The 25,814-nt window shown below is 36.4% G+C and overlaps 1 protein-coding gene across 1 annotated transcript in view; it reads right to left on the reverse strand.

Moving 5' to 3' along the window:
* Positions 1-25,814, reverse strand: part of DENND4A (DENN domain containing 4A) — a 125,780-nt gene that overhangs the window by 26,112 nt on the left and 73,854 nt on the right. The window contains exons 15-22 of the mRNA XM_061430118.1: positions 17,634-17,767; positions 14,900-15,035; positions 14,347-14,553; positions 14,135-14,263; positions 13,744-13,885; positions 13,224-13,352; positions 11,094-11,210; positions 10,066-10,194 (exon numbers count right to left, since the gene is read on the reverse strand). Coding sequence (XP_061286102.1) covers positions 10,066-10,194; positions 11,094-11,210; positions 13,224-13,352; positions 13,744-13,885; positions 14,135-14,263; positions 14,347-14,553; positions 14,900-15,035; positions 17,634-17,767 — 1,123 coding nt within the window. The remainder of the gene's footprint in view (positions 1-10,065; positions 10,195-11,093; positions 11,211-13,223; positions 13,353-13,743; positions 13,886-14,134; positions 14,264-14,346; positions 14,554-14,899; positions 15,036-17,633; positions 17,768-25,814) is intronic.

The raw sequence follows: 25,814 nt of genomic DNA on the forward strand, positions 1-25,814 counted from the left end.
AGTTTATAATACTTGAATATGAACAGCCACTTTCTATTCAGAAACGCTGTTCGCTGCTTTTAACCAGAAGCAGAAATCAAGACTTTTGATCACTTTAATTGTCCTTATTATGTGGGAGTCTCCTAAAGCATTAGTCAGGTATAGTATTGTCAGCTACTCTTTTTACATGTTTTATACAACAGAATTAGCTCTCTATACCAGGCAATTACGAAAAATGGGCCTTTTTTCCTGTCATATGATGCATTCAGGTAACAGGATAGGAGATTAAAGGGACTACTAGAGACCTTAAAAGCCTACAAACTAATACTGTTTAATAAACATATATTAATAGCATTAACAAGGAAAACAGTATAATAGAGAGGTAAAGTATATTCTTTTTTTCCTATATTAGCTTATGATTAAGAATATAAGAAACCAAGAATACACTTTCTTCTAATATTCTGGGAAACTTTATACTGGACAGTTTATATATTATCAAAGACCTGGAGAAATCTTATAAGCCAAAGATAAAACTCAAGGACTGCATTTAAATAGAAGAGCAAGGGTTCCTTCACAAAGTAAGAACTATGCAAATGGCCTAAAGACAAATAAAGCTGGTTATCCAGTTATACCAGGGATCGGCAAACTGCACCACTGAGCCAACCAGTCTGTGGACTGTTTTTATACAGTTTCAAACGGTATTAACATTTTAAGAGTTGTACACATCACACACATAAAGAACAGGCAACTGGATTTCCCAGTGGTGTGGTGGTTAAGAATCCACCTGCCAATGCATGGGACACAGGTTTGATTCCTGGTCTGCAAAGATCCCATATGCCACAGAGCAAGTAAGCGTGTGTGCTACAACTACCGAGCCTGTGCTCTGGAGCCCGGGAGCTGTCACCACTGAGGCTCATGTGCCCTGCAGCCTGAGCTCTGCAAAGAGAGAAGCCACCACCACAAGAAGCCTACGCACTGCAACGAGAGCGAAACCCCACTTGTCACAATCCAGGAAGCTTGTGCACAGCAAGGAAGACTCAGTGCGCTTCAGCAAAACCCAGCACAGCCAAAAATAATAATAAATTTTAAAAATAGAACAGGCAATAGAGACTGTATGTGGCCTGTAAAGCAAAAATATTTACTGTTTGGCCATTTACACAATAGTTTATCTGATTCTAAGTTGATATACATGCTAAATTCTACCAGACTAGGCTGGATGCTGCTCTAGTCCAGGGGTTGCCCTTCTTTAGCTCTGTGAACCAGCCGTAATCCCTTCCTACTATACAGTCTTGACACATTGCTTCCCATTGCTTGGAATGCTCCATTTCGATTTCTCCTTCAGAACTCCTGTGTGCTCAGGTGCTCAGTCGTGTCCAACTCTTTGTGACCCCATGGACTCTAGCCCACCAGACTCCTCTGTTTATGGGATCGTCCAGGCAAGAATGCTGGAATGGGTTGCCATTTCCTCCTCCAGGGCATCTTCCGAACCCAGAAGTGCCTACTGTGTCTCCTGCACCAGTCAGCAGACTCTTTACCAGTAAGTCACCTGGGAAGCCCACAGCCTCATTGATTTTCTCTTCATTCTTCAGACGTAAGCTCAAAACCATATTACCAAGGAAGCCTTCTTGACCCATGTCCCCTAAAGCCAGGCTAGCCTATTCCATGCTCTCACCCTTCTTGACAGGCTTTAACATCAGGGTGTTTTCACATTTACTTAATTATTTGATTAATGTTTTCTCATCCCTTCCATGTGTTTCTCTATGAAGTCTGGGACCATGTTTATTTTTTATTCTTTACTATATCCTAGGTAGCACCTGGCACATGGTAGCAGGTAATAGGTGTGCAAAAAAAAAAAAAAAATATCGCTGAATGAATACTGTCTTCTGGGAAACAACTGCAGCCAACAGACCAACCCAGAATATAACTCAGCATAATATATTACAATATGACACGTTATAGCTAAATGTAGTGGCTAAAGATAAAAAGCTAAAACACACTTAAGGCAGAATGAGGCCTAAAAACATATATCAAAGTATGTTTTCAAGTTTAGAGTATGTTTCACTTCAGAGTAAATTTTTTTGTGCTTGAACTCTCAGTAATTCAATATGCATTTATCAAAATGTTAAAATTCCTGGGCTTCCCTGGTGGCTCAGCGGTACAGAAACTGCCTACCAATGGAGGAGACTTGGGTTTGATCTCCGTCCTGAAAGATTTCACACGCAGCGGAGCAACTAAGCCTAGGTGCCGCAACTACGAAGCCTGTGTTCTAGACCAGGAGCGTAACTGCTGAAGTCCGCGTGCACTAAGCCTGTGCTCTGCAACAAGAGAAGCCACTGCAATGAGAAGCCTGCACACTGCAACTAGAGAAAAACCCACCCAGCAACGAAGACCTAGCATAGCCAAAGACAAAGAAAGTTATTTTTTAAAATGTTACCCAAGATAAACATTAAAACATGTCTTTGGTTATTCCATTCCCACATCTTTTGGAAGCTGTCATTTATTTATGTAATGATATAAATAAAATATACACATACTGCACTGCAAAACATGAAGAAACTTGAAAGGTGTTTTGAACCCTAGGAGTACTGGTATACAAGAAAAAAGATGCAGAAAAGTTAAGTATTCCTATAAGTCCCACATAGAGTCTTTGGTAGGAGTGATAAGCCCCAAGTACTTAACAGAAAAGTTTTCAAGTAAAAAATCTTAAGGATAAACTAACAACTCCAGTTCATACCTAGGAAACCTATCACAGGCTATAAAAAAGTGACTTGTTCAGCACAGAGGGCAAAATCAAAAGCCATATGCTGAGTCAGACGCTGATGACTCTGACAAAATGTCAGAAACACAGGTTTGTTGACAATCATGTGAAAACAGAAAGTTCATAAAAATAGATCTAAGAAAACCGCAAGCATGAACAGAAAGGAACAAAAGAACAAGAAAGCAAAGATTACCAAAGCCCAGTTATTAAGAATCAAAATTAGACAGTGATTAGGAAGAACTAAATGGTTGTGAAGCAATTATACGATACCAATGAAACAATTTTTAATCTTTAAGTTATAACAATTATCTAACAAAGAAATGTGAAGAAAGACAGTTATAGATCATTTAACACTTTTTTTTTTTTTAATAGCTGCAGCAGGGGTCTGCACACTTTTTCTGTCAAGGGCCAGACAGTAAATATTTTACCCTCTGCAGGCCATACAGCCTCTGTGGCGACTCCTCAGCTCTGCTGACACAGTACCAAAGCAGCCATAGACAAGACAGAAGCAAATGAGCTGGCTGTGCGCCTATCAGCCTTTGTTTATGAACACTGAACTGTGATTCATTTAACTTTCATGTGTCACAAAATCAATAGTAATCTTCTTGATTTTTTTACCATTTAAAAGTGTGAAAAACCATTCTTTGCTTGTGGACCTGTACAAAAACCAGGCTGCAGGCCCACTCTGGCCCGTGGGCCACAGTTTGCTCACCCCTGAAGGAGAGGCATATCTACTTATGCTGCAGAAAAACAAACATCACAGCAGCAGGGCCGCTTACAGAGATAGCTCAGCCTTCACAGCACAGGTCCTTCAATAACGGTTTAAGTTAAAATGATGCAGAGTTGAGCTAATACAAAAATAAAATAATTATGAAATCAGACTGAAACACTAGAAACACTGAATCTTAGGTCTGTTTTGTTCCCTAAGTTTGTGAGACCAAATATATCCAGGATCCTAAAATGATTTTTCCATTAACTAATTGATAACTTATGTGACATGCCAATAGTTTGACTATGCCTGAGTTTTCTCATCTTTGAAAGAGTGCTAATATTTCCTCTCTCACTAATATAAGCACTGCTATAATAATAAATACAAAATACTACATATGAAGTGCTTTGAAAAGAAAAAATATTACGTATTCTTATCTAAACTATCTGAAGAACTGTCCTTTTGCCTCTGAAAACCAGGAATAATACAAAGTCTAAGGAACTCATTTAAAAACTGGGGAGATGTATAGTACCCTCAGAACTGATCATATTACTTGCTTCCCATTTCCCCTCTCCAAAACTTCCCACATTCTAAACTCAAAAGATGGTTTGTGGCTTGTAAGTATGTCCCCTTTCTTTGTTATAATAAAGCTTGAACAAACTGTAGTATGAAACAGAATTTAAACTACTAAACTGTACCATTGAGAGGCGGCACAAATATTAAAAAAAAAAACAAACAAAAAAACCTTAGAGAATTCAGACTTTAAAAAAATAGTCACCCACCAGAAAATTACTAGAACTAATCAATGATTATAGTAAAGTTGCAGGATATAAAATCAACACACAGAAATCCCTTGCATTCCTATACACTAATAATGAGAAAACAGAAAGAGAAATTAAGGAAACAATTCCATTCACCATTGCAACGGAAAGAATAAAATACTTAGGAATATATCTACCTAAAGAAACTAAAGACCTATATATAGAAAACTATAAAACACTGGTAAAAGAAATCAAAGAGGACACTAATAGATGGAGAAATATACTATGTTCATGGATGGGAAGAATCAATATAGTGAAAATGAGTATACTACCCAAAGCAATTTATAGATTCAATGCAATCCCTATCAAGCTACCAACGGTATTCTTCACAGAGCTAGAACAAATAATTTCACAATTTGTATGGAAATACAAAAAACCTCGAAGAGCCAAAGCTATCTTGAGAAAGAAGAATGGAACTGGAGGAATCAACCTACCTGACTTCAGGCTCTATTACAAAGCCACAGTTATCAAGACAGTATGGTACTGGCACAAAGACAGAAATATTGATCAATGGAACAAAATAGAAAGCCCAGAGATAAATCCACGCACATATGGACACCTTATCTTTGACAAAGGAGGCAAGAATATACAATGGATTAAAGACAATCTCTTTAACAAGTGGTGCTGGGAAAACTGGTCAACTACTTGTAAAAGAATGAAACTAGAACACTTTCTAACACCATACACAAAAATAAATTCAAAATGGATTAAAGATCTCAACGTAAGACCAGAAACTATAAAACTCCTAGAGGAGAACATAGGCAAAACACTCTCCGACATACATCACAGCAGGATCCTCTATGACCCACCTCCCAGAATATTGGAAATAAAAGCAAAAATAAACAAATGGGACCTAATTAAACTTAAAAGCTTCTGAACAACAAAGGAAAACTATTAGCAAGGTGAAAAGACAGCCTTCAGAATGGGAGAAAATAATAGCAAATGAAGCAACTGACAAACAACTAATCTCAAAAATATACAAGCAACTCCTACAGCTCAACTCCAGAAAAATAAATGACCCAATCAAAAAATGGGCCAAAGAACTAAATAGACATTTCTCCAAAGAAGACATACAGATGGCTAACAAACACATGAAAAGATGCTCAACATCACTCATTATCAGAGAAATGCAAATCAAAACCACTATGAGGTACCATTTCACACCAGTCAGAATGGCTGTGATCCAAAAGTCTATAAGCAATAAATGCTGGAGAGGGTGTGGAGAAAAGGGAAGCCTCTTACACTATTGGTGGGAATGCAAACTAGTACAGCCACTATGGAGAACAGTGTGGAGATTCCTTAAAAAACTGGAAATAGAACTGCCTTATGATCCAGCAATCCCACTGCTGGGCATACACACTGAGGAAACCAGAAGGGAAAGAGACACGTGTACCCCAATGTTCATCGCAGCACTGTTTATAATAGCCAGGACATGGAAGCAACCTAGATGCCCATCAGCAGATGAATGGATAAGAAAGCTGTGGTACATATACACAATGGAGTATGACTCAGCCATTAAAAAGAATACATTTGAATTAGTTCTAATGAGGTGGATGAAACTGGAGCCTATTATACAGAGTGAAGTAAGCCAGAAAGAAAAACACCAATACAGTACTAATGCATATATATGGAATTTAGAAAGATGGTAACAATAACCCTGTGTACGAGACAGCAAAAGAGACACTGATGTATAGATCAGTCTTATGGACTCTGTGGGGGAGGGAGAAGGTGGGGAGATTTGGGAGAATGGCATTGAAACATGTATAATATCATGTATGAAACGAGTCGCCAGTCCAGGTTCGATGCACGATACTGGATGCTTGGGGCTGGTGCACTGGGACGACCCAGAGGAAGGGTATGGGGAGGGAGGAGGGAGGAGGGTTCAGGATGGGGAACACAGGTATACCTGTGGTGGATTCATTTCGATATTTGGCAAAACTAATACAATATTGTAAAGTTTAAAAATAAAATAGAATTTATAACAAGGAAACACAAACTTTAAACGATACAATAGACCAGTTAGACCTAATTGATATCTATAGGTCATTTCATCCCAAAACAATGAATTTCACCTTTTTCTCAAGCGCACATGGAACCTTCTCCAGGATAGATCACATCCTGGGCCATAAAGCTAGCCTTGGTAAATTCAAAAAAATAGAAATCATTCCAAGCATTTTTTCTGACCACAATGCAGTAAGATTAGATCTCAATTACAGGAGAAAAACTATTAAAAATTCCAACATATGGAGGCTGAACAACACGCTGCTGAATAACCAACAAATCACAGAAGAAATCAAAAAAGAAATCAAAATTTGCATAGAAACGAATGAAAATGAAAACACAACAACCCAAAACCTGTGGGACACGGTAAAAGCAGTCCTAAGGGGAAAGTTCATAGCAATACAGGCACACCTCAAGAAACAAGAAAAAAGTCAAATAAATAACCTAACTCTACACCTAAAGCAACTAGAAAAGGAAGAAATGAAGAACCCCAGGGTTAGTAGAAGGAAAGAAATCTTAAAAATTAGAGCAGAAATAAATGCAAAAGAAACAAAAGAGACCATAGCAAAAATCAACAAAACCAAAAGCTGGTTCTTTGAAAGGATAAATAAAATTGACAAACCATTAGCCAGACTCATCAAGAAACAAAGGGAGAAAAATCAAATCAACAAAATTAGAAATGAAAATGGAGAGATCACAACAGACAACACAGAAATACAAAGGATCATAAGAGACTACTATCAACAATTATATGCCAATAAAATGGACAACGTGGAAGAAATGGACAAATTCTTAGAAAAGTACAACTTTCCAAAACTGGACCAGGAAGAAATAGAAAATCTTAACAGACCCATCACAAGCATGGAAATTGAAACTGTAATCAAAAATCTTCCAGCAAACAAAAGCCCAGGTCCAGACGGCTTCACAGCTGAATTCTACCAAAAATTTAGAGAAGAGCTAACACCTATCCTGCTCAAACTCTTCCAGAAAATTGCAGAGGAAGGTAAACTTCCAAACTCATTCTATGAGGCCACCATCACCCTAATACCAAAACCTGACAAAGATCCCACAAAAAAAGAAAACTACAGGCCAATATCACTGATGAACATAGATGCAAAAATCCTTAACAAAATTCTAGCAATCAGAATCCAACAACACATTAAAAAGATCATACACCATGACCAAGTGGGCTTTATCCCAGGGATGCAAGGATTCTTCAATATCCGCAAATCAATCAATGTAATACACCACATTAACAAATTGAAAAATAAAAACCATATGATTATCTCAATAGATGCAGAGAAAGCCTTTGACAAAATTCAACATCCATTTATGATAAAAACTCTCCAGAAAGCAGGAATAGAAGGAACATACCTCAACATAATAAAAGCTATATATGACAAACCCACAGCAAACATTATCCTCAATGGTGAAAAATTGAAAGCATTTCCTCTAAAGTCAGGAACAAGACAAGGGTGCCCACTTTCACCATTACTATTCAACATAGTTTTGGAAGTTTTGGCCACAGCAATCAGAGCAGAAAAAGAAATAAAAGGAATCCAAATTGGAAAAGAAGAAGTAAAACTCTCACTATTTGCAGATGACATGATCCTCTACATAGAAAACCCTAAAGACTCCACCAGAAAATTACTAGAACTAATCAATGACTATAGTAAAGTTGCAGGATATAAAATCAACACACAGAAATCCCTTGCATTCCTATACACTAATAATGAGAAAACAGAAAGAGAAATTAAGGAAACAATTCCATTCACCATTGCAACGGAAAGAATAAAATACTTAGGAATATATCTACCTAAAGAAACTAAAGACCTATATATAGAAAACTATAAAACACTGGTGAAAGAAATCAAAGAGGACACTAATAGATGGAGAAATATACCATGTTCATGGATTGGAAGAATCAATATAGTGAAAATGAGTATACTACCCAAAGCAATTTATAGATTCAATGCAATCCCTATCAAGCTACCAACAGTATTCTTCACAGAGCTAGAACAAATAATTTCACAATTTGTATGGAAATACAAAAAACCTCGAATAGCCAAAGCGATCTTGAGAAAGAAGAATGGAACTGGAGGAATCAACCTACCTGACTTCAGGCTCTACTACAAAGCCACAGTTATCAAGACAGTATGGTACTGGCACAAAGACAGAAATATTGATCAATGGAACAAAATAGAAAGCCCAGAGATAAATCCACGCACATATGGACACCTTATCTTTGACAAAGGAGGCAAGAATATACAATGGATTAAAGACAATCTCTTTAACAAGTGGTGCTGGGAAAACTGGTCAACTACTTGTAAAAGAATGAAACTAGAACACTTTCTAACACCATACACAAAAATAAATTCAAAATGGATTAAAGATCTCAACGTAAGACCAGAAACTATAAAACTCCTAGAGGAGAACATAGGCAAAACACTCTCCGACATACATCACAGCAGGATCCTCTATGACCCACCTCCCAGAATATTGAAATAAAAGCAAAAATAAACAAATGGGACCTAATTAAACTTAAAAGCTTCTGAACAACAAAGGAAACTATTAGCAAGGTGAAAAGACAGCCTTCAGAATGGGAGAAAATAATAGCAAATGAAGCAACTGACAAACAACTAATCTCAAAAATATACAAGCAACTCCTACAGCTCAACTCCAGAAAAATAAATGACCCAATCAAAAAATGGGCCAAAGAACTAAATAGACATTTCTCCAAAGAAGACATACAGATGGCTAACAAACACATGAAAAGATGCTCAACATCACTCATTATCAGAGAAATGCAAATCAAAACCACTATGAGGTACCATTTCACACCAGTCAGAATGGCTGTGATCCAAAAGTCTATAAGCAATAAATGCTGGAGAGGGTGTGGAGAAAAGGGAAGCCTCTTACACTATTGGTGGGAATGCAAACTAGTACAGCCACTATGGAGAACAGTGTGGAGATTCCTTAAAAAACTGAAATAGAACTGCCTTATGATCCAGCAATCCCACTGCTGGGCATACACTGAGGAAACCAGAAGGAAAGAGACACGTGTACCCCAATGTTCATCGCAGCACTGTTTATAATAGCCAGGACATGGAAGCAACCTAGATGCCCATCAGCAGATGAATGGATAAGAAAGCTGTGGTACATATACACAATGGAGTATGACTCAGCCATTAAAAAGAATACATTTGAATTAGTTCTAATGAGGTGGATGAAACTGGAGCCTATTATACAGAGTGAAGTACAGAAAGAAAACATCAATACAGTATACTAATGCATATATATGGAATTTAGAAAGATGGTAACAATAACCCTGTGTACGAGACAGCAAAAGAGACACTGATGTATAGATCAGTCTTATGGACTTGTGGGGGAGGGAGAAGGTGGGGAGATTTGGGAGAATGGCATTGAAACATGTATAATATCATGTATGAAACGAGTCGCCAGTCCAGGTTCGATGCACGATACTGGATGCTTGGGGCTGGTGCACTGGGACGACCCAGAGGAAGGGTATGGGGAGGGAGGAGGGAGGAGGGTTCAGGATGGGGAACACAGGTATACCTGTGGTGGATTCATTTCGATATTTGGCAAAACTAATACAATATTGTAAAGTTTAAAAATAAAATAAAATTGGAAGAATTAAAAAAAAAAAAGAATAAAAACAAATGAAAAAAAATAAAAATAAAATAAAATACTCTGTCAAAAAAGAATTTTAAAAAAAGTCACTAGAAATACAGACACAAGTTATTCTGTACATAACAGGAGGATACTATTCAACTTACCTGTGCTTTCTCCTGATATTTTATCAGCACTGTTACTTGTACCATTGAGGCGAACTATACTGGAAGAACTTTGATAACCGAGCTTAGGAAGACAGTCGGCACTTCCCTTTGCACTCTCGCACTCTGACACTGTAAAGATTAAAATGCAATTTGTTTAGATGTAATCTATATGCATCAATCGGAGAAGGCAATGGCACCCCACTCCAGTACTCTTGCTTGGAAAATCCCATGGACGGAGGAGCCTGGTAGGCTGCAATCCATGGGGTCGCTAGGAGTCGGACACGACTGAGCAACTTCACTTTCACTTTTCACTTTCATGCATTGGAGAAGGAAATGGCAACCCACTCCAGTGTTCTTGCCTGGAGAATCCCAGGAACAGGGGAGCCTGGTGGGCTGCCGTCTATGGGGTCGCACGGAGTCGGACACGACTGAAGTGACTTAGCATAGCATAGCATACACATCAATGGAGCCATAAGGAGAAGTGGCTTTTAGTTTTAAATAGTTCCACCCAAAAAAAAGTGGTAAGAAAATATTGAAGACCTCTGTATCTATTTGTCAATCAGAAATAAGTGATGTCATTTGAGTCATCAAGGTGTGTATCAAACAGCTAAATACTGGTCATGCATGAGGTCCACACATACAATGCATGCCTTTTCTATTTATTCTTTAGTTACTAAACACTGCTTTTTATGGGGAGACGTAAGTGAGAAAAATATAAATCACAGTCCATTAATAAAAGCATTAAGTAAAAATATTAAGCCCCAGGAAAAAGCCACTGTTTGAAGAAATATGTATTTCTACTATAAGAATAGTATTTGATTAGAGAGTGTTTTGCCACTGAGACCACACACTTCACACATAAGGCATTTACATGCTGGAATGTTAGGTGGTGGAGAGGGCTTATAATGTGAGGAAAGAGGAGTTTCCATGGGAAAGTAAAAAACAAAATTAGTACTTTGACACAAAGTGACTTGAATTTTCTATTAATGTAATCTCACAATTTTATACCATATCAACTTAGAACCTACAGGAACTAGAATCACTCCCTTTCTTATCTTTTTCTTCTTGAATGTCCTCAGTGGATGTATCCCCTCTTCTAACTTCATCCTTAGATAACGAATTATATCCAAGGTCAGACTGGCCACCTGGAAAAGGAAAAAACCCTATGTTGTTTATCATAAAATTCTTTAATAAGAGAAACTGGATTAGAAAATACACATTGGTATTTAGGTTTACTCATAGAAAGTTTTCTGGATAACTTCCAATTGAAAGCATTATTTTGTTAGCTCTTCCTCATCTCTATTAATGTAAGAAAGGAATGATCACAAACTGATCACATTTATTTTTGTCTCCACATTGTAGTCAAAAGTAACTATGTGTGTTTACACTACTATCTGGGCTCCAAAAGACACAGACAAACCAAACATTCTTTATTCAAGTCCATGACCTTTCTAGGTGAAGGTCTGAGATCCAACTAAGCAGTGGAGAAGAAAAATCTGTAGAGAACTCTTAATAGAACACCCACACACAGATCACTGAAGCCAAATGTCTAAAAGAGCTTACCAAAAAATGGGCCTGTTTAAACTTGTTGATACATAATTAGTTCTCTGAAAATTCAACTGAAAAATTACTGAACTGCACATGAGTGCAAATACATGGGAATGAGGAAAAAATCTAGTGTTACATTTATTAAGCAAATGTTGCAACAATATAAGAAAACTTCTAATACACTTCTATTAAAGAGGCACTCTATAACTTTCAGCAAATTGTTCTCACTAGACTGGCATCAAAACATAAGGTTTTGAATCCTAGTTCTTGATCTTAGGAGACATGATTTTAAGTAAACCACTTAACCTTTCTCTTTGACTCTCAAGTTCCCAGAGGTATAATGTAAAAGGCTGTTATATGAGAGGCCACACATAAAATGATTTTATAAACTTGCAAAGAACTGCTTAAAGAAACTGTATTATCATTAGGTGTTTACCTTAATATCTTTTTTATAATTTTGAGTTTGTATTTTTTTCTAATCAAAGTTTCAGCTCTATTTCCAAAGAAACAACAAATTAAAAAATATAAATATAATCTTGATAAAATCCAAGGTTTCATTAGATTCTTCACTGCAGATATCCTTTTTAAAGGCCATTAGTTAAAAGACGGAGCTCTTCATTTTTAAGAGCTAATGCCTGAGGATGACTACTACAACTCTGATTAAATTCACAATCGCATGAACAAGAAACAAAGCCAGCCAAGGAAGAACTACGAAAATGACATTTCAATGTACACAGCTTATATTTATTACTCTCAAAAGTACACGTAAAAAGAGATAAACCAAAATAATGTTAAAATTTGCAGAGCCATAAGTCTTCATGTTTTATTATTAATGCTTGGATTTTTAAGTTTAAAGTTTCTGCTTATTAATATGAAGCTCTTACACTATATTCAAAAATCATGTCTAATTTTTTATAATGTACAAATGAAAAGGGCAGAATTATTCAAATAATATATTTTTTATGTGTGTTAGTTTTCATAACACTTACAGGAAGCTTACATACAAATCTTTTAATGAAAGTAATGCTATCTTCAGTGCTAGAATGCTGTAAGTTTTAAATATGTTTAAATTTTTTATTGTGATTTTTAATATAGATTAAAACTCACAAGAAGTTGCAAAAATAATACAGTAGGAAGAGTTCTTCTGAACCCTTTACCCAGCTTCCCCCAATGATAATATCTTGCATGAAACACAGAACACTGTTGAATCCTGGAAACTGAAGCTGATATGGTACTATTAACTCAGATTAGGGATATAAGTTTCTTTCTTTCAAACCCTAATAACATAAAAAAAAACTCTCATAACATGCTCCTAATACAAAGAACTTATCCTAAGAATAGGATATGATAAAGAGACCTCTGTGCTATTCAGAGTTAATTGGATTATCATGGGCTAAAAACTCAAATAAACTCTCTTAACCTTTCGTTTTGACTCAAGTAGAGAATGCATAAAATTGCATAGTTATTAAATATACTGTCAAATGCCTACCATATAAACTTTAAAAAGACAATTAAATATACCATTGAAAATTAAAATCTAAAAAAGACAGGATAGCAAACTTAGTTCTTAAAATGGATTGCAATAAATGTATACATAAGCACACACAAACCTGTACTAGATCTATCATCGGAAGCATACGCTTTGATTGAACCTGTATTACACGGCGCCTGCTCCACAGCGTGCGTCCCATGGCCACTATCCATGCTGCCATGGCTAACAGCGTCCAGGTCACTGCCATCTGCTTAAGAGCACAATTTGACAGCACTTTACTACTCAGGGAGATAACCAAAAATACATATTAGTTTGTTGTTCAAGCTACCAATCTACTAATACTGATCATGAAGACTGTCTCATAATTAGCAAAATACAACTACAGCAAAGAAGCCTATCATGAATACTAACGAACACTAAAACAAGACCACCAAAGGTTGATAACAGTTACAAGAAAAAACAGTAAAATTTGGTACTTTTTAAATGGTAAGAGTAATATTAGCATTTGCTTAATGACAATAAAAACCAGAAAACATTATTTTGAAACACTGAAATTTCCAAATAGTGTACATTATAACTAGTCAATTAATTTTAAAGAAAAAGTACAACATATACATCCCTTAAAAACCTGTAATTACCTGACAGAGCTGTTTGAGATAAATTTGCATGCTTCTTTAAAGCTCTTTTGAACTGTGCTACTCCTAAAACAACATTTCTCACTTTTGTCCAAAGAAAATATCCACTACGACTCCTTGAAGGCCAAGTACTTTCCAAAACAGCCTATTCAGTCAACAAAATAAAATAATTAGTAAAATAATTTTTATAAATGAACATTCATTAGCTCTAGAGTTAATCTAAAGAATAAACACACTGTACAACCCAAAATAGAACAAAAAATCTTATTTTCAATTTGCAAAGTATATTTTAGATACTCTAAAATAAATACCACAAAACCCCGGCATCATTTATTTCTGCCATTAAACTAAGGTTGTAAAATGACAAAAGTTATATTTAAGTCAAAGTACTTACCTTATTATAATAGCCATAAGTAATAGCATTTGGGTCAATACCAGCTTTCTGCATTTCAAAAAGCACTCGAACTGCAAGCACTGGCTGATCATACTGTCCGCAGAGCTGCATGAGAATGCGGTAGCACACCTGGAACACAGCCGTTTTGAGTGTACAGCAGCAAAATATCTATGTACATAAATCTTGAACAAAATAATAAGGATAATTGTTACCTCATCAGGTGGATCCATCTTCTTTGACTGCATTTTTTTGAGTACATCATATGCTGTTTTCAGAGCCCTGACTTTTGAATGGCATACTTTCACATAAGCTGGGAGACAAATAAACCAGAGTCCATAACAGTGACGCAGTAGACACCTAGACCACATCTGAGGAATGGAAGAATATCTCTTGGCAATTTTATGGGCTGATTTAATTTCCTGGAAAAAAATGCAAGGATCTTATTAATAAACTTACATACTTAAAATATCCTTATTTAACTGAAGGCTGAACAAGTGTAACTCACATGCTTTTATAATGTTTCCCTAACATCTGCCTATAATTAATAAATATTCAAGCCTCTGCTTTAATCTGTATTATACAATATGTAAAATAAAGTTCGAGGACAAGAGAACTGGTTAATTTTTTGAAGTCAGATTATTCTACATTTTCTTCACAATGCTTCAGGGAGCATAATGTGGGGTAGTACTATACGGGAGGAAGAGTGTCATATTCATTTTTGTTCTACTGCGTGATTACGTCAAGAATACAAAATCATCAAAGCACCTGTTTCGTTCTTCTGAACATGGGAGAAGGGCTACTAGGACTACTTGATTTTGAAGGCAATTTGCTCTTTCGTGTTTGCAGAAATCCTTCAGGTCTCTCAAATAAATTGTTCCTAAGAACTGGAAATCCATTATAGCTGTTTTTGAAAAGAAAAGAAAAACTCAAGCACATATAGATGATCATCCTGGTTACAAGCTAAACAAATTATGACCAATAACTTCTTAACTCATTTTAACTTATTTTAACAGTCTTCCTCCATAAGGGTTTGATATATAATCAACAAATATTCATACTAGTGATGCTTTTCTTACTATAATAGCTAAAAATGTAATAGCCAAATACATATTCAAGGATATATTTTGGAGAGAAAAAAGTGAAACACATTTAAATTTTGCTAAACTTGACATCAAACTCCAAAGTAACTCAAACAAATTTTACGAGTATTCATGCAGATAAACAGCAAACATATGAGATAATATGAGAATGGGTAAAAGGCCCACCAAATCGATACTTTTTCAGACAGGAGAGTTATTAATATCATTGCTTGGATTAACATATTACTATAGAACTTTCCTCTTAAAAAACGCAAATAATATAAGTCAACCAGGACAAGCTCTCACATTATTATGAAAGGATTTATCAGGTTAGCGAAGTAGATTCAGGGCCTCATTTATGAGAAAGAAAATTGAAGAAGTTGGAGAATAGGAAGAAAAGATTAGACTGGGTGACTGTGAGGAGGTGGACCTAATCTGGGTGCTGGCGTAGTGTGTCTGGGCATTTAAAAGGGAGCAGCAGGGACCTCCCTGGTGGTCCAGTGACTGGGACTCCACGTTCTCAATACAGTGGGCCCAGGTTTGATCCTGGATTGGAGAGCAAGATCCCACATGCTGAAACTACAGATACTACGTGCTACAGCTGGGGCCCAGCACAAACAAACAAATACTAACAAATGGAAAAAAAGGTAGCAGCAGCTGGGTAAAAGCAATGCTAAGAACAACAGAAGAAGCCTCTGAGGAGCAAACCTATCCTACTTTAGATTATTCTTAAAGGCATATAAAGAGTTTTAATTACCTAAGAAAAAAACTCACTATAATAAAAGATAAACTGTATCTATTATATGTTATTATAGGCAAACCCAACAGAACAAGAAGCTATTAGTAATGACTGAATATTAAGTAGGAATAAAATAGCAAAGTTCAGTAAAATCATGTCCCTTAAAAAAGTTCACTGTATGTATATGGTGTGATAATAAGACACACAGTACATCTTATGGAAACTTACTGTCTTATCATTTTAGACAGACTATGTAAGGATATATAAGAATTACTACCTCTTACTAACAAGATCCACTGTGCCCATTAAAGACATTTAAGTTTATTTCCAATGATGGGTATGATTACACCAAAATCATATTAGTAGTCTCAAGGAAAAAAAATGACAGGCTCTTTTAAAAAATGAGAACTTTTAAAAATAAGTAGTATTCCTTTTAAAGGACTAAATCTAAAGGCAAATTTTAAATTAAATAATTAAAACCAAACTACAAAAATAAAAAGAAAAACAAAACTATATTAATGAAATATACCAAAAGATGTCTCTTAGAAGTATAACGTACAAAACAGAAAAAAGAAATGAGATCTCATTTAGAAAGAAAAAGAAAGAGAAACTATCAGAAATATTTTAAATGTCTTTGAGAAAAGGCAGACTTTTAAAAAATTATATGAGCAACATCAGCAATAGATAAAAATGAAGGGTAGGAATCAGGTAGCTTATGAATTCATCAATATTCAAAACATCAGTTACACCACTTGTAAAAGGAAGAATTTAATCCCAGTGATAAATGAGGATGTCCTGAAAGATTTCTTTTCAATGAAAACACACTATGATTTAATTATAGGTATAAAATGGTTTTAGAATCTTTAAAATAAGAAATTATTATGGAAAATTTTAAAAATCATTTAAAATCTGGATGGAATTGCCATTTTAATGGTATATTAGATATGTTATATATATAACATAGATATATAAATGTTATGTATATATCTGTGTGTGTGTATATATATAAAATACATATCTAGATAGACTATGATAAATCCACCTCTATCATAACCCTATCACTGTGCTCAGAGCTTTTCTCTTTCCCACTAGACGATCATTCAAGTCTATATACCAAGCACTTAGCAGTGTCTGAACAAACTTCTTAAATTAACGACGACTAATTCCAACAGTTTTGAATTTCCTTGACTTTAAAACTCATGGAAAAATTAAAAGCCTAAAAAAATTAAATCATAAAACTCAAAGTCACAAATATCAACTCTAAATTAGATCAATATTTTTTTTTAATTGAAGTATAGCTGATAATCCTTTTGTAAACCAAGGTTACATTAATCAGTATGTGTTGGGGAGGGGATGAAAGTGAGTAAACCAATCTTAGAAACAAAAATCAAAATTCTATAATAAATGTGCTACATTTTGGAGGGTCCTAACTTAAAATTTATGAGAACATATACTTATGGAGATATAGAGAGTTCCTAAGTCTATATCATGCAAAATTATATATTTTTTCTTTTTATACCTCAAAACTTAGTAATGGATGTGGGATAAGCTTGCTTACCACCTAAAAATTAGGGATCTGTAAAGTTTGGATTTTTGAAAATACCACAGTCCTTAGAAAGCTACGTCACAGATGATGGATTGCTTCTCTCTTTCAATCTCAAACATTCTGCCTCTTGAATACCTGTACTGTAAAGGGGGTTCTTCACCATTGGGTAGATGGGGGATCTCAGGAGGTGTTACAAAAACAGTATGTTCACTTTTGAAAGATTCATCCAATTCTATAAGTCGCACTTCACCACTCTTGTCCATATCCACCTGAAGGAGTTAAAAATATATATATTAAAAAGATACATTGACTAGACAAGTGTTCATCTATAGAGAATGGTTAAATAAACCATTTACACAACTAGATACTAAGAAGCTATTTAAAAAAAGAATGAGCAAGTTCTCTGTGTATTACTATAGAAAGTTCTCTGAGATAATTAAGTGACAATAACAACATATTTAGTTTTCGCTTGTACTCACATAAAGAAATACTCAAAAATACTTTTTTAAGAAAGTAATTATCTATATGGCTAAGAGGAAATGAAGGGAATGTACTAGAATGGAATAGGACCCAGATTTCCCAATATATTACCTTTTAATGTTGTTTTGCATTTTGAATAGTGAAAATTTACTCAAGAAATAGAACCTTAAAATGTTATTATATTAACAAATAATAATATTTAAATGTGCATGCATGCATGCATGCATGTGTGTGTATGTTGAGAATACTGGGTCTGTCTTTGATTTTGACTAAGTAAAATAAACTTCCCTATGTTCTTCCAGTATATGTAGAAGCACATTTGTGTTAAGTTCTAGTCACATCAATATTTAAAGCATTTTAGTTGTCTGTTACCTCAAGATACTTTATGGTATGGTAATATTTATAAAAATAAAAACTTCATAGAGTCTAAACTTCCCAAAAGGAACTCATAAACTAAACAGCACAATATTCACATTAATTTAAACCAGATGTCATACGTATGACAAAATAGAATGCACAGAATTTTATCAGGTTAGACAGAATTAATGTCACATAACAGGAATAAATGGAGAGTAAGTCTTATTAACAAGTTAAATCTTAAAGTAAGGATTTACAGAAGAGTAGACCAGAACAGGACAGAAACAGCTTTTACCATTTTCCTAACCTTTAAAAAGAGGTGATACATTCAGAGTCGTCTTATATAAATTGTTGATTATAATTTCACAGCATTACCTGCTGTAATCTCTGGTATTAAAGAATGTTTTTAATGGTATATCCATATAGTGAACTAGACAATAATTAAGGCATGTTTCAGAATTAATGACAGGAGAAAATGTTCACAAAATAAAAAAAACTACTAAATAATATATATGTGTATCTATATATACATACCACACACACAGGGAGTATGATTCTAACTTTTTTAAGACTGTGCCTATATCTGTTATACAGATATATTTCTGTGTGTGCACACTTTCCCACACACACACAGATGCACACACACAGTTATCAAAATGGTACCTCTGGGTGGTGTTATTACTGGCAATAATTTTCTTCTTTATATTGTTATTTGTCTTCCAATTAAAATAATGAATATGTATTATTTTTACTTGCTTTATAAAAATTACAAAAGCAACAAATGTTCAGAATAAAAATGTAAACAAGGAAGACTATACTACTTTTAGGATAAGCACTTATTTCAATTCTGTCCAAGGATTTAAAAATTAATCAGTATATTATAAAAGAAGGTACCTTTGTTTTTAGCCTTTCAAAACTTTTATACAGTGAAACAAGCAATGATATAATAAATATAGTAAATTGGGTAATCACAAACTCAGCTAGTACTCAAAATTGATACAATCTTTTTTAGAAAGCAAGCTATGTTTAAACACATCCACCATATCCTTTTTTCCCCTTGGGCTGTGCTGCATTGTGCCATGGATCAAACCTGTATCCTCTGCAGTAGGAGTATGGACCCTTAACCACTGGACTGCCAGGGAATTCCTTTCCTCCCTATTCTAAGGAAAAAACCTAATAGAAAAAATTATCAGTATGAAATTTTTTTTTTTTTTTGCAGGACTGCAATAAGCTTCCCTGGTAGCTCAGATGGTAAGTAATCCACCTGCAATGCAGGAGACGTGGGTTTGATCCCTGGGTCAGAGATCCCCTGGAAAGGGAATGGCAACCCACTCCAGTATTCTTGCCATGGAGAATTCCATGGACAGACCATGAGGTTGCAAAGAGTGGGATACAACTGAGCAACTAACACTTTCAGTTCTTGGGCTTCCCAGGTGATGCTAGTGGTAAAGAACCTGCCTGCCAATGCAGGAGACGTAAGAGACGTGGGTTTGGTCCCTGGGTTGGGAAGATCCCTGGGAGGAGGAAATGACAACCCACTCCAGTATTCTTGCCTGGAGAATCCCACGGACAAAGGAGCCTGGAGGCTATATATAGTCCATGGGGTTGCAAAGAGACACGACTGAGCGCACATACATACACATACAATAACAATAAACTGGAAGTCACCTACACGACAAAAAATAAGTAAATAAATAAAGTATGATACATAGATGATATATACAGTCACTAAAAATGAAAGAGTATGGAGAAGGAAATGGCAACCCACTCCAATAGTTTTGCCTGGGAAATCCCATGGACAGAGGAGCCTGGCGGGCTACTGTCCATGGGGTCACAAAGAGTCAGACACGACCGAGGGAAGGAAATAGTCCCAAGAAAGCTGAGGTGCTTGACAGAGGCCCCAGAGCTTTTGATGGCAAAGCCAGAACTGTGGCTGATGACTCCCAGTTCCCAGGCTTCTTGATCCTGGCCTCTCTCACCAGATACGAACGAGTGTGGAACACTAGAATTGAAAATATGCCTGAGGGCTTCCCTGGTGGCTCAGTGGTAAAGAATTCCCTCCCTGGTTTGGGAAGATCCCACATGCCTAGGAGCAGCTAAGCCCGTATGCCACAACTACTGAGCCTGTGCTCTAGGGTCCAGGAGCCGCAACTCCTGAACCCGCACACCTTAGAGTCTGTGCTCCGCAACAAGGGGAGCCACCACCACGAGAAGCCCATGCATCACAAGTGGAGAGTAGACTGCTCGCTGCAACTAGAGAAAAGCCCATGTAGCAACGAAGACCCTGCACAGCCTTAAATTAAAAAAAAAATCATTAAAAGAAAAAAAAATGAAAAGAGTAAAGGTTATGCAGGCCTCTGGTTGGACAAGACAAATTAAACACAACTATTTACCTTCAATCCTTCCTGAAATCTCACCAAAACAAGAGTAAGGAGATTAAAAAACAATGAAGGCAAAATGAACTGGAGAGAAGTCAACAGCAGAGCTCAGTTCAAAACATTTTAGAAGCTGCATAGTAGCTTGATGAGACCTATGAAAGCTGAAAACCACATGTCTGGCACTGGGGAGCGGGTAGAGAAGAAAAACCAAAAAGTCAGCCATTTGGCTCTACAGAGCACCAGAAAGGTCAGGGATGAAGAGCATGATGCCCCTGAAGACAGGACGGCAAGTGGGGTTGAATCAGGAGAATTAGTTAAATGCCTGCATTTGAGAACTCCTAGACCCTTGCCCAGTCGGACACGACCGAGCGACTTCACTTTCACTTTTCACTTTCACGCACTGGAGAAGGAAATGGCAACTCACTCCAGTGTTCTTGCCTGGAGAATCCCAGGGACGGGGGAGCCTGGTGGGCTGCCGTCTATGGGGTCACACAGAGTCGGACACGACTAAAGTGACTTAGCAGCAGCAGTAGCAGCAGACCCTTGCCCAAGCCAGCACAGTTAGGCCATGACCTCTCCCCAGCAGCAGAAAACTGGGTTGGGTCTTTCTGAGTGAATCAGAGAAGCCTTACATTTGAGGATGCCAGGCAGAGCTGGGGAAGATGAAGGAGAGTAATACCATAAAACAGGCGAAATGAGTAAAAGCTTACATGTTACAACAAGTGGAAAATCTTAGCTACCGTCCCCACTCAGCTCTGAGAATACCTGCTTACGCATTCTAGACTAAAGACTGGAGATATCTCTTGGGGAAACTATGTAGCCTAAAAGAATTACAGACACTGATCAAACAGGGACTCTAATGAAATAGCTGAGTTCCTTTATGATCATCAATCTCATACCTAAGGAAGCTCCAAGTCTCATCTTCTAAAAAGAGCTCCACTGAGTTCTCTGTGCCTCATACTTGGTAACAAATACCAACTAAAGATCACACACAAAAAAACCCAAAAACTTGAAAAAGAATAAAATAAATATTAAAAGGTTCTCAGAAGGAGAGACAATGAAAGTGGAAAAAACCCTTCAAAATAACTAAAATGAATAAGCCTACATCCACGAAACAAGAAGATGCTATAACACATACACACATAAGAAGGGAGCATTCAGAGAATGAGAAGGAGCTTATGGAAATTATAAATATGATAACAGAGGTTAAAAGTATACTATAAAGGCTGAAAGATAAAACTGAAGACATCTGGAAAGTGGAGATATGACAAAGAGATAGAAAATAAGATGAAAACAACCACCAAAAAAGAAAGAAAAAAGAAAATTAAGAAGATCAGGCCAGGAGGGCCAATACACAAACAATACATATTTCAGAAAAAGAGAACAGAGAAATTGGAGGAAAGTAAATCTAAAAAAGGAAAAAAAAAAAACACAGCAATTTCCTGGTGGTTCAGTGGTTAAGAACCTGCTGTGCAGTGCACAGGACATGGGTTCGATCCCTGCTGGGGAACTAAGATCCCACACGCTTCAGAGCAACTAAGCCTGTACACCGCAACTAGAGAGTCCATGTGCCACGACAAAAGATGTGGCATGAGGTGAAGAAGATCCCGCGTGTAGCAACCAAGACCTGACGCGATCAAGAAAATAAATAAATCTTTAAAAAATTATAAAAAATAAAAATATGAAAGAAAATACCCCAGAATTTGAAGGCCATAAGTTATAGATTAAAAGGGCCTATATATGTCCAACTCAGAGACGAAAATGAAGGCTGACACCAAGCATATCCTTGTGATTTCAGATCAGGGATCTTAAATGGTTCCAGAAAGAAAAAGAGATCAGGCACAAAAGATCAGAAATAAAGACAGTACTAGACTAGGTGTTATTCTCAACAATAACATCTGAGGCCAGAAGACAATGTAGTAATGACTTCAGATTTTACATCCGACCAGACTAGCAATCAAGTATTAAGGGAGAATAATGAAATTTGCAGGCAGGCAGGGCATCAAAACATGTAACTCCCATCGAGTCTTTCTCACTAAACCACTGAAATCTGTGATTCACCATAACAAGGAAATAAACCAAGAGGGAAGTTACTGAAGCCAGAAAGCTGGGGATCCAACTCTGAAGAGAGGTCAATACAATTCCCAAGATGATGGTGAAGGAAAATCCTAGGATGACAGTCTAGAAAGCAGTTCAGACTGAAACACAAAGATGGAAAGCTCCAGCAAGAATTAAAAAAAAAACAAACTGATAGACTATATGACATGTTAGAAAAACTGAGATTTTCGATTTTTTACCTTCATAGAAGAGCTTAGAGATGAATTAATAGTACACACAAAATTAGAAATATAGCAATTATTAACATTAGGGAAAACAAAGTCCATACGTAAAAGAAAATTTAATTACAGTATATACATATGACCTATCTGTGACTGCATACAAAGTGAAATTTTCAGACAGGTATATTGATAAAATATCAATTAAAATATCAACATTGCAAACCATTTGACCAACTATGGGAGAATTTTGGTGATGGTAGTAGATACAACCTTAATGGAGAATATATAAAACAATAAGCAGCAATAACAAGACATTATTTGGAAATCTTAAAGTAAATGACTGATGAAATAGCTAAGAGAGAAAGTGGTTGCCTCTGAGAATAGAAACTAGGGGTGGGAAAAAAATGGGACCTAAGCCTTGTAAAATCATTTGACTTTTTACACTATGCTGTTGTAATGTGGCAAACAATAAAAAATTACTTTTTAGAGATTTGGCAGCAATATAAAAAGGTTTATAAGATCTGGTTATGTAAAAAATTAGGAAGTAATCACAATTATGTTAAAAAAAAACATTGAAAGTAAATGTAAAATGGATATTAGGGCACTGAGCTTATAGAATTTTTCCACCCTTTTATTTTCCACACTTCTGTTACTTCATAAAACAACATTAGGAACATGTCAATAATAACTGGAAATCACTGGTGTCCCTAGAAGGATATAATGTTCACCAGTTTAGATCAGTTCAGTTGCTCAGTTGTGTCCAACTCTTTACAACCCCATGGACTGCAGCATGCCAGGCCTCCCTGTCCATCACCAACTCCTGATGCGTGCTCAAACTCATGTCTATTGAGTAGGTGATGCCATCCAACCATCTCGTCCTCTGTCATCCCCTTCTCCTCCTGCCTTCAATCTTTCCCAGCATCAGGGTCTTTTCCAATGATCAGTTCTTCGCATCAGATGGCCAAAGTATTGGAGTTTCAGGTTAAGCATCACTACTTCCAATGAATATTCAGGACTGATTTTCTTTAGGATGGACTGGCTGGATCTTCTAGGAGTCCAAGGGACTCTCAAGAGTCTTCTCCAACACCACAGTTCAAGAGCATCAATTCTTTGGCGCTCAGCTTTCTTTATAGTCCAACTCTCATATCTATACATGACTACTGGAAAAAATCATAGCTTTAATAGATGGACCTTTGTTGGCAGAGTAATGTCTCTGCTTTTCAACATGCTGTCTATGTTGGTCCTAGTTTTTGTTCCAAGGAGCAAGCATCTTTTAATTCCATGGCTGCAGTCACCACCTGCAGTGATTTTGGAGCCCCCCAGAATAAAATCTCTCACTGTTTCCATTGTTTCTCCATCTATTTGCCATGAAGTGATGGGACTGGATGATATGGTCTTAGTTTTCTGAATGTTGAGTTTTAAGTCAACTTTTTTACTCTCCTCTTTTACTTTCATCAAGAGGCTCTTGAGTTTTCTTCGCTTTCTGCCATAAGGGTGGTGTCATCTGTGTATCTGAGGTTATTGATATTTCTCCCAGCAATCTTGATTCCAGCTTGTGCTTCATCCAGCCCAGCATTTCACATGATGTACTCTGCATGTAAGTTAAATAAACAGGGTGACAATATACAGCCTTGACGTACTCTTCTCCAGATTTGGAGCAAGTCTGTTGTTCCATGTCCAGTTCTAACTGTGGCTTCTTGACCTGCATACAGATTTCTCAGGAGGCAGGTCAGGTGGTCTGGCATTCCCATCTCTTGAAGAATTTTCCACAGTCTGTTGTGATCCACACAGTCAAAGGTTTCAGCGTAGTCAACAAAGCAGAAGTAGATGTTTTTCTGGAACTCTCTTGCTTTTTTGATGATCCAACAGACGTTGGCAATTTGATCTCTGGTTCCTCTGCCTTTTCTAAAACCAGCTTGAACATCTGGAAGTTCGTGGTTCACATACTGTTGAAGCCTGGCTTGGAGAATTTTGAGCATTACTCTGCTAGTGTGTGAGATGAGTGCAACTGTGTGGTAGTTTGAACATTCTTTGGCATTGCCTTTCTTTGGGATTGGAGTGAAAACTGACCTTTTCTAGTCCTGTCCATGGGCAACCCCAGAATGAAGATGGAAGCTCTATATGATACGCAAACATTTTTATGTAGATGAAAAGAGGTTAATGTAATTATAACAGTAGTAGTGATAATGAAGTAGAAGAGATGAACCACAATAAAAAGGTTACAACCAATACCAAAGGACACTGGAAAGGAAGCTGGAAACCAACCACTCCGGGCTTCATAATGGAATATTATAAGAGAACTGTCTGTCTGTGAGCATTAGGTGTTTTAAAATTTTTATTTATTTATTTATCAGCTTCTCCCTGTCAGACCTGTCCGTTTGTTTGCATAGGAAAAAACCTATGGACATGGACAACTGCTCTAAGTATTGTAAAGTCTACTAAAATATTAAAATTGTGCTCTGTAAATTCAGTACCTTGGGATAACTTCCCTTAGCTTGTCTCCTAATAAAATCCCATTTCAACATTACAAAAACTACCATGTAATAAATGCTTCATTTATCAGTTGGGCATTTCTGTCTTTTGGAAAACATAGTGACATCTGTCTCTATTGGGAGAAAAAAGAAATCCAACACCCACGGCAGGATAAAATTAAAATAATTTTCATATTCTCTTCGTATTTTTTCACAAGACATTAATATGCTCAGAAAACACTGCAGAGGGATGCTTGGGAGACCAAGAAAAACCTTACCAGACTATTTGTTACACAAACTGCTTTCAGTTAAGCTCCATCCTATAGGAACAGATTGTAAGGATTTAAAATA

The sequence above is a fragment of the Bos javanicus genome, chromosome 10, assembly GCF_032452875.1.
Source record: "Bos javanicus breed banteng chromosome 10, ARS-OSU_banteng_1.0, whole genome shotgun sequence".
NCBI lineage: Eukaryota > Metazoa > Chordata > Mammalia > Artiodactyla > Bovidae > Bos > Bos javanicus.